This window comes from Myotis davidii, unplaced genomic scaffold (assembly GCF_000327345.1).
Source record: "Myotis davidii unplaced genomic scaffold, ASM32734v1 scaffold1314, whole genome shotgun sequence".
In the NCBI taxonomy this organism is placed as follows: domain Eukaryota; kingdom Metazoa; phylum Chordata; class Mammalia; order Chiroptera; family Vespertilionidae; genus Myotis; species Myotis davidii.
Genome location: NW_006285250.1, coordinates 1,020,516 through 1,030,439, shown reverse-complemented (window position 1 = coordinate 1,030,439; position 9,924 = coordinate 1,020,516). Strand labels below are relative to the sequence as shown.

At 53.0% G+C, this 9,924-nt stretch overlaps 1 protein-coding gene across 1 annotated transcript in view; it reads right to left on the bottom strand.

The window, feature by feature from the left end:
- Window positions 1–1,079: 1,079 nt before the first annotated feature.
- Window positions 1,080–9,924, bottom strand: part of PLXNA4 (plexin A4) — a 358,299-nt gene continuing 349,454 nt past the window's right edge. The window contains exons 30-31 of the mRNA XM_006755978.2: window positions 5,971–6,121; window positions 1,080–4,007 (exon numbers count right to left, since the gene is read on the bottom strand). Coding sequence (XP_006756041.1) covers window positions 3,912–4,007; window positions 5,971–6,121 — 247 coding nt within the window. The 3' untranslated portion in view covers window positions 1,080–3,911. The remainder of the gene's footprint in view (window positions 4,008–5,970; window positions 6,122–9,924) is intronic.

Genomic DNA, 9,924 nt, shown 5'->3' with positions numbered 1-9,924 from the left:
GTCCCAGACAGTCTGCCTCAAACTTTGGGATTGATATAAAATGACTCTCTCTCTCTCTCTCTCAAACATCTCAGGCCTCACTCACTGGCCCGCATGCTCTGGGGGGCTGCCTATGGGTGTGCATGTCATTCTGGGGGCGTGGATGCACCTTTGCCTGTGGGACACTCATGTGGTCTCCAAACGTAAAACCACGTTGAAAGAAGAAGGCAAGCCCTAGCCGGCTTGGCTCAGTGGATAGAGCATCGGCCTGTGGACTGAAGGGTCCCAGGTTCGATTCCAGCAAAGGGCACATGCCTGGGTTGTGGGCTTGATCCCCAGTGCGGGGCGTGCAGGAGGCAGCCAATCAATGATTCTCATCATTGATGTTTCTAACTCTCTCTCCCTCTCCCTTCCTCTCTGAAATCAATAAGGAAATATTTTTTTTTAAAAAAAAGAAGGCAAGAAAAAACATTTTCCTGAGGAAGTCACTGACACCATAGCCAACTTCACTCAATGGCACCATTTCTAGTTACCAGCAAATGCAGGGTCTCTCTTCACAAGGTGTGGCAAACCCTCTACCTGGGTGGACTTGTGCCCCCCACCCCCTAGAAATGATGCATCTGCAGCTTCTATGTACCCCTTCTCTTATGTTCAGAACCCTTCCAGCCCTCAGCTCATCTGCCCTCAGTTTAAAACCCTCACCTAAACTAGGCCAGTTATTTTAACTGTGTCCTCTCCTGGTAACATTTTGACCTTGGAGGTTTCCAGGGGAGGGAGGTGGGGGAGGGGTGCAAGGGCGGGGAGGGTGGTCTTTTCTCCCCTGCTCTTTGCCCAGGACTCAAGGAATGATATAAAGGTCCCACCTTAAACAGAACCGTGACCCTGCTAGTGAACTGTGCCAGAGAGGAAAAGCGTGAGGGGACCTCCCTTCCCTAGGCCTGCGTGAGGTGAGGATCCCAAGGGCAGTTTTGGAAAGATTTGGGGGAAGGACAGCTTCGCCTTTGCTTTGAAGCCTATCACACGTGCACCAAGAATCCAAAGGAAAGAAATGAAAAACAGACAAATAGCCAAAGGAAAGATCTCCCTCAGGCCGGGCCAGGCCGGGCCAGGCCGGGCCAGGCCAGATGGGCTGTGGCTCTGTGTGACTCTGCCCTGTCTCTCCATCCCTAAGGCCCCACGCAGGCTACCAGGACTGCGGGCAGGCAAAGCACCGGCAACAACCCTTCCACCAAGTCAGGTAAAACCTGCCTGGCCTCCTCCCTCGGAGAAACGAGGAGAGCGAGCAAGTCCGTCCCTTCTTCTCTCCCCTTCTTCCTGCCATTTACGTTTCTCTGAGGTGTTCAAAGTTTCTCTTAAAACAAAACGTGGAAAGAAAAGTCTGTACCGACAAAGGAACAATACCAATAATAATAACCCAGTAAAAAATAGAGGCTTCAGCAGAACCATGGTAACAGTCTTTTTCTGCTTGTTCATTTTTTTCTCTATCTGTGCAAAACTTAAAAAACAAGTAAAACACACTCATATGCACACACACACACACACACACTCACAATTTCCATTCAGCAAATCTGTGTTAAATATGTTTGTGTCTCTCTCCTCCCCCATCCTTGACATGTGCAAAAATATTTTAGCGGCCGAGCTGCCTCCTCAGCCCGCCTCCCACATGCTTCCCTCCTGGCCTGCCAGGGCGCCTGGCTTCTTGGGAGAAAAATCAAATGATTAGGGTAGAAATTCCATAATCCCATGCTTCTTCACCTGGCACTTCATTTGCCAAAACCTTTGGTTATTTCCCCCCCTTGACATGCATCTTTCCCCATTCTCCTCTTCCGTCTGTTAGGTTTCTTGTGTTTTGTCCACATGTGTCCTCCCTGATGCCACGTGATGCCCTGCTCTGGGTCACCACTGGCTGGCCCCAGTCACGTCCAGGCCTCTCTCAGCCTGTGACCACCCTGATTTCCTATGGACAGGTGACCTCTCGTTGCACTCACCAGCACGCAGCATAGAAAGCAAGTGCTGAAATGTCCTGGAGCTGCAGGATGAACTGATGAGCAAGGGTAGAGAAGGAAAGAAACATTTCAAGATCCCCCTACACAGGACAAGAAATCCTGAGCTCTCTGCCTGCTGGGGTGCACACACGTACACACACATATACGTGCACACGCGTGAGCTCACACACATGCACACATATTCATATCCAAAGGGGTGAGCCTTCTTAAAAGCACAAGATGCTCCATAGATGCTGTTGGAAATGATGTGGTTCCTTCCCCTTTCCACGTGGGGCTCCTTTGGGTGGATGACAAGGAATGATGTCTGACGCTGCAGATGTGAAGGGAAGATTCGCACCACTGGACACCAGGGCTGCCAGGAGAGATTCTCGCTGGTGGTGGGAGACTGGACCAGGTGGCCTCCAAGGTCCCTTCATGACTCCAGGTTTCCATAACTCTCATCAGAGCATCTCTCACCGTAGTCCATGCTCACCTAGGATGCATATCTACCTGGCTGGCTAAAATGATGTATCCATAGATGGAGGGACAGATGGACAGACAGATGTCAGGGCTGAGGTCAGTTGTATGTTCCTCCTCCCATTTCTGGCCATGACCTTCAGCTTGACTTTTTGGTCCTCCCAGACCTGGCAAGCCAGGGGCTGAGTTTGGCTGGCATTTTGATTGGTCTCCATGAGGCTGTGCGTGGGTGCATTTCCTTCAGTGATGGCGGCTAAGAGATGAGGGAGGCAAGTGACTGAAGAGACAATTGAGATGCTGATGAAATAATACCCCAGGAGGTCTGGACAGTCCAGTGACAAAGTTACCCATAAAGCAATGGCAGCGGATTCTGCAGGGTGACAGAGTCTAGGTTGTCACCTAGAGAGTTGTCAGGAAGCGTGGTGGAGATGGAGCCATGGAGATGGCTGGAGGTAGAATCTCCTGGATGCATTCTGCATTCTATGTTGACCCTCAATGAGTGATGACCAAGGGGGATGGAGGTGCCTTCTCTAGATGAGGACCTGGCAATGGTACGCCGGTGACTATGGTTGGGATTCACTTGCATTCGGGGGTGAATGAAAAACAAATTCTGCTTCCAGGGTAGATGAACTCTCCTCTTCTCGCCCTCCATGTTACATTTCTGCCACTATAAGCCAGAGTAGGTGAGGAGTATCCGCATGGTGGAATGTAACTGCTGTTCTTTCTCTTGTCTGGCTTTCCACAGGCAGGGGAGGAGGCTGGCAGGCAGGTCCCTATGGGCATTTGGAAGAACTCCAAGAAGACTAGAAGGGACAAGGAGGCCTCTGGATGCCAACCCAACAAGTGAGGGACAGCTCACAGAGCACCCCCCAACTCCTCAGTCCCTGCCCCCAACTCTGGTCATCTGCAGGAGGTGTGGCCTTTCTTCTCACAGTTGCAAAGGGATCATACCACTGACTGACCCCCTGGGGATGGAAATGTGGGAAAGTAGAGCCAGTTGATGTCTTCCCAGCGAAGATAATACTGAGCTCACTGTCTCTTCTCCAGGCCAAGGTTCGGACCGATGTGGGGCTCTCAGGAAGTGGAAGGTGAAGTAGCAGCATAGAAACGTCCTCTATCCATGGCTCCTCATCCATCTGTGGGCCCTGTTGCTGATGCGTGGGGTCAGCTGGGAAAGAGAGCCCCCTCTGGAATCTTCTGGTCCAGTCCCTCTCTTCAGGACTGGCCATCCTGGACTAGCTGAGGATTGGTGGCTTGATTCAAGTGTATTAGCCAAGCAACTGAAAGAGAAGGGATCCAGGAAGGAGGGAGAGACAGAAAGAGGCATAGAGAGAAAGAGAGAGAGAGACAGTGCTGCACAGGGGATGCTGCTGATGCCAGTCGGAACTTGCACTTGGTAAAGATGATAATCTAGACTGAGGCACGGCTTGGTGTGTCCCTCCCTCCAGGGGGGCCCTGGAAGGACGGTTCTCAGCTGTCTAAGCTCATGAGGGTTATGACTTGTTCTAGTTTGTAGGCCAGTTTCTGCTTCCCACATTGGTCATCGTGGTCCAGAGGTCCAAGGATCTGTGGAAGGGGCGAGAACGGGGAGGTTACCATTGGTATGTATATGTTCTGTGTTCTTAGGGTGCACACAGACAGGGGGCATAGTCAGAGATGTGGGCATAGTCAGAGAAGTTGCATACATGAAGCTGCTGGGTAGACAGACAGCCTAAGTAACAGGGATGGGGAGTGTGGAGGGCACTTGGATACACATGCAATGTCTGGCACCTGTTTGCCAATGAATACAGCATGTCAGCACACAGATCTGCACATCTGAATAAATGGTACATTTTACTGCCCACGTAGGACAGCTGGCAGTGGGCAGAAGACACCTGGGCAAGGATGCTCCAGATACCTGCATGTTACCCCTCAGACAGCTCCAGAGCCCAGCATCTCAGGGAATGTGATTTTGCAGGTATTAAGAAATTCCCTGCTCAATAAAGGAAAACCTGAACTCACTGGCTTCACTTGGTCTATTAAGAAACAAATACCACTAGGAGCTTAGTATATCTTAAGCTTTATTGGTCATTTACACCTAATGGATAATATCTACCAAAACCTTTTCTGAGATCCGATGGTTGGTGGAGGAAAATGGCCACGAGCGTTTGCGGCACGGGAAGAAAAGTGTTCGAATTTGACTCAGACTCAGGAGATGTGGGTTTGAATACGGGGTCTTCCAGTTTCTAGCTGGGTGATCTGGGATGGAACAAACACGTAACCTCTCTGAACCCCATATTTATTACTTATTTCCTCATCTGTGCAATGTGGGAACTACTAACTCCTTCTGGGCTGCTCCAGGGGAGAGGATGAAGTCAGGCAACACACATGAGCACTCACTGCAGGATGCCTGCTCCAGGAGGGGCGCACAGCACACAGGGGTGGAATCCACTGGGGCTGGGGGCAGGGAGTGCAGGGAGCAGCTGGGGGAGGGGAGGAGAGATGGGGGAGGCTCCCCGAGCTTTGGATTTCATGTATTTTTTATTGGGGGAGAAAATAATAGAGTTGCCAACTTCTTACATAGCCAAGAATCACCAGTTACTGGCACCAACGTTTCGTAAGGGTGGGTGTCTTAAACCCGACAGCGGACAAGTGCATTGTAGACTAAGGAACTGCTCCTTCCGAGATGAGTCCGTTGCACTCACACAGCACACGCTCTACATCGTCCTTACTTCTGTCCTGTGGCCACAGGCAGGTACCGACCTTGTCCTGGGCCAGCACTGGCCCGCAGGCTGACGTCAGGTCCCTCCCTTCAGCTGCGCCTCGGGCTGTCCCTGCACTTGAAGTTCATAGCCTGGCTATGGGGACACCAGGCCCTGCACCCTGCTGGGGCTCCTGCCCCCATCTGGGATTCCTAGACCCGCTCTGGGTGACGAGGCTGGGAGGAGGGGGAGAAGCCAGGGCATAGAGAGGGTGTCCATCCTGCTGCTCAGACACAGGGAGCCTGGACCTGAACCCCTGGTCTCAGTTGGCATGACCAAGAAAACTCCCATAAACACCTGTACAACCACAAAGAAGGTGGTGTCTGCAGTGGCAGTGACCTCGGTAAGGTTTTCCAAGCAGGGAGCATAGCAAGTAAAACCAGATTCCATTTGACTCTGTTCTGCATCTATCCTGTTCTCTACTGTGACACAGCATAGCATAGCATAGCATACTGTACCGCACCGGACCATGCCAGACCATGCCATACCATATGGCCTGCCCATGGGGGAGGGGAATAGCTTGTTTAAAGAAAATTAGATCAAATAGAGAAATGGAAAAAAAATAAAGGGAGGGAATGGCATGGAGGAAATGGGAACAAAAGAGAAAAGGAAAGAAACAGCGACTTGATCTATATGTCTGAGAAGCACCCCGATTCACGCAGGAAGGACAGAGTGGAATGTTTCTGGTGTCTTTGCAGGGCAGCCCAAGTTCTGGGGCAGGGTTTTCCCAGCAGAGGCAGGAGGTGCCTGGGGTGGGGCTCTTGGCCCAGCAGCAGGGTGGGGCTCACCTCCTCGCTGTACTTGCTCACGTAGGAGAAGATCTCCGAGAGCGCACTCATGGTGTTGAACTCATTCATGTGCATCCGGGACTGCTCGGCCAGGTATGCATTCATGTCCTGGTCGCTGATGGCCGGCATCTTCCCGATGTCCGAATAATACCTGCCGGGATGGGTGGGGAGGAAAGGGGTTGCAATGGTGCACGTGGAGCGGAGGAGACAGGGACACCGCCAGCACCGTCTGGGCCAGCGATGCCTGTGTGTGACCCCAGGGGACCGTGGTGGGCGCGCTCCCATCTGGGCTGCTGGGTCTGCCCAGTAGAGCCCTCTGTAGCTCTGGATGTAAGAGGCACAGAGGCAGGGATGTGGAGAGTGGACAGACGCCATCAGAGGGTGCACAGGGGTAGGACCAGGACAAAGGAGGGGCTGTTTTCTGCACTGATTTTGCTCCCATTGAGGTCCAGTAAGTCTCTCATGTCCGCCTGGCACCCCCTCCCATACACATGAGAGGTCCCTCCACGGACCCCACAGGCTCTTCCAAGCAGTTGCTCTGCCTTGATGTCCTCCCCTCCTGGGGTTAACCGGGAGGAGCTGGGCTGCTTGGGGACTGAGGCTGGCAGAAGGCAATCAGTCACTGTCACTTGCAGCTGTGCACTGCTGTCAACTGGTTAATTAGATGCCAGCATTTACATTTTTAATTTCTGCAATTTGACATTTTATGCAGCAAACCCCAACTCTCCGCCAGAGGGGAGCTGTGCAGTTTCCTAATGAGCAACCAAAGGGTCCGCTGCCCCAAAGACAGCCCCGCCCACCCTCTCCCGGGCACCTTCTGCATGTGACGAGCCACATAACAGGGACCAGGTAGCTGCACAAGCAGGGGGATGAGGAGACAGAGTCCCACACACTCAGAGGCGTGCAGGACCTTTGGTGCTGGGAGAGCAAGCCCAAGCATCTGCAATACAGGGGGGTAGGGACAGTCACCAGGGCAGGGACTAGGGGAGGCAAGTGAGACATCTGGGGACACAGTGTCAGGAGAGGCACCCACTCTCACCTGTGAAAGTGTGGGTGACAATGACAGGCCCTGGGACTTCCCAGGACCCATGGCTTGATCAGGTAAGAGTAGGGACATCTTCAGAGGCTCTGGAACAGTATCACCCAGGACCCCAGGCCTGTATCTCTCCCACACCCTCACTGCATGGACCATTCACCCATCAGTCCTGGTCCCCAACCTCCACTGCTCCCCAGCGGTGTCCAGGATTGGGGTGATAGGCTGGCATCATGTTCAAGGGCCTGCCACGGAATGACAGTTCCATTGGCCGCCCGGGTATCCCTGGGCTGGTGGGGCAGGATGGCCCCTGCTCTGAGCCACGGTCTCCCTGTAATTGAGGACCTGTCCTTTTGCCTGGAAAATGAGGAAGGCAGTGGGAGGGAGATGAAATCTGTGCCCTCTGGCAAGGGACAGGCTGGTGGGAGAGTAACTCCATCCCTCTGGGACCCGCCACACAGACACAATCGCCAACTGCATGGTTGAACTGATTGCATTTTGGCAGGAGGTCTCGGCCTATGGCGTCCTGTCGAGATAGGCACCAGGACAAGCGCTTAATGAAATGGCCTTTTTCAGTGGAGCCCGGGGCTTAGGAGAGGCCGTCCTGCCCCATCTCATTGGACTTCCATCAGTCACAGGCTTATTTCAGTGCGGGATCCTCTGCTCCCTGGTCCCTCCTCATCTTCGCGGGACTGGGCCTCAGCTCTGGGTCCTGTCTCATTCTGGCTCCTGTGCTTTGGTTCGCACCAGGGAGCCCCTCCAGGCCTACAACCCACCCAGGACATCCTCAGATATTAAGGTTCTGGGCCACTTAATGCATCCCAGGTATAAAAGTTTCAGCCTTTCATTGCCACTACTGCTGGGACACAATAAATGCCAATGTTCTAATTCATAGCGCAGACCCAGGGGACTCGGTGGCTCCTAGCCTGGCCACTCCCAAGGAGATCTGTGTCCTTGTCCCCTCACGATTCCATGCTCACTGAGCAAAGGATCTTTGTCAGGCTGTGTTCTCGGGGCCTAATGGTAAGAAATGAACAAATGACCCGAGCTCCAGGCTAACACGGCCAGAGGTCCCTCCAGGCTCCAGAGGGACTGACCAGGATGGAAACTCAGGTCCCCCCGACAGGACAGGACTGTCAGCACAAGCAAAGACTCCTGCTGTGTCCATTACCTGCCTGGGAACCTTCCACAGGTGGATGGATGGTTCTGTCAGGCTTTTTGCAAACAGCACGAGGGCTCCCCCTGCTGCCTTTCTCGTCCCTGGGGTAGGTGACCATGTTTCCATGGAGACAGCAGATGTCCACACTCTGTCCGTTTGCAATGGCTTGTAGTACACTGAAAGCCCAGTCCATGTCTCCCAAGGGAATATTTAGAAAGTGTGTCTGTGTGAGAAAGGGCTGGGGGCGGGGGAGGGAGGCAGGGCAGGATTGAGAGTAGAGTGGGCAGAGGGCAGGTGCTCTGATCTTCTCATCTGAAATCGTGGGCCATGGCCTCACCTGGCCCCACCTGGCCCCACCTGGCTCCACCTCACATACACCTCCAAGTCGCACTGAGCAGCCCCCATGTCTCCTCTGTTGCTTGTGTAGAGGGCTCTGGATCAGACCAGTGCCTGTCTGGGGCCATATACTAGCCCACCAGTGGATCGACTACATGTCCTATTTCAGCAACGTCTCAATCATAGCAACAGACAGCACAATGCCCTGGATGAATGTGGGGCTTGTAGAGCTGTTGTCCCATTCTCATCCCCATCCCTGCCTGGTGCTGAGTGGGCCCATACTGCCCGCAGGGTTTGGTACCTCTGCCTTGCCATCTCCCTACTGTCCAGCCCCACCTTCTTGATGGCACACCTTGAACTTGATAATGACCCTGCCCTGGCATCTCTCTGCTGTGTGCACAATTGCCTCTTCCTCGGTCCTTGCTGTGCCGGTCCTTGTGCTGGGCTCTGCCGCCAAGTAGCCTTACTGATTGTGAAGAATGCAATTATGCTCCAGTAATGAACTTCAAAGAGTGTTCTTGTCAGCTGGCTGTGCAGTGAGGAAGGGCAAGGTCAGCCTGGGTCCCTGTACATGAACTTGCTCCCATGGGATTTCTGCCTGCAGCTGAGTCCTTCTTCAGAAGAGATGTGTGTTTGAAAGTCCCCAGGATGGTCCTTGAACTGGCCAGGCCTTGGCAGGTTGGCCAAAACCCACTGAGGAGGTCCAGGCCCCATCATTGGCCTTTGCCAGCTTTCTTCTCTGCATTTGCTCATACCAGGTGCATGTCTGCTCCCTGTGGTCCCGAAATCAGTCCTTGAGGGGAGTTGTTCTAAAGGGAAGGGCCCCAGAGAGCTGGATCCTCCACTGTTGGCCAGTCTTCAGGGTTTCACATTTATGGGATTCTACCGGATGGGCCTAGTGTGTAAGGGTGGGTGTCTCAGCTCTACTTTTGGGATCAAGAAGGTGATCTCCAAGCCCTGAACTCTAAGAGAAGAACCAAGTGTTGTCATCCCTTTACCTCGAGGATAAAGATCAGATGTGAAAAACACTTGGGCCTGATGCTCTGATGTCCCTGGGTACTTGCCTTTCAAGGTGGCTACACACACATCTCTCCCCTGTGAATCATTCACTGACCTCACTGCCCGAGTGCCCCTACTATGGCTTGTGGGGCTTGCCCAGTGCCTGTCCGTGTGTCCTTCACCACGAGAGCCACAGGGAAGGATCAAGTCTAATCTCTCCCGAGTGCCCAATGCAGCCATGATGAATACCATAAATGTTTGACCCGGGGATTAATGAACAAGTTAATGAAATGCCTATACTTCACCTCCAGTATTGCTCCCAGGGTGAACTGTCACAGCTTTGCATTGTGAATGGATGGTTTCCTTAGGAGGCATATTTAAATATTTAAAATTCGTAACCTTTTCCATGTGGTGACATGTGATCGAT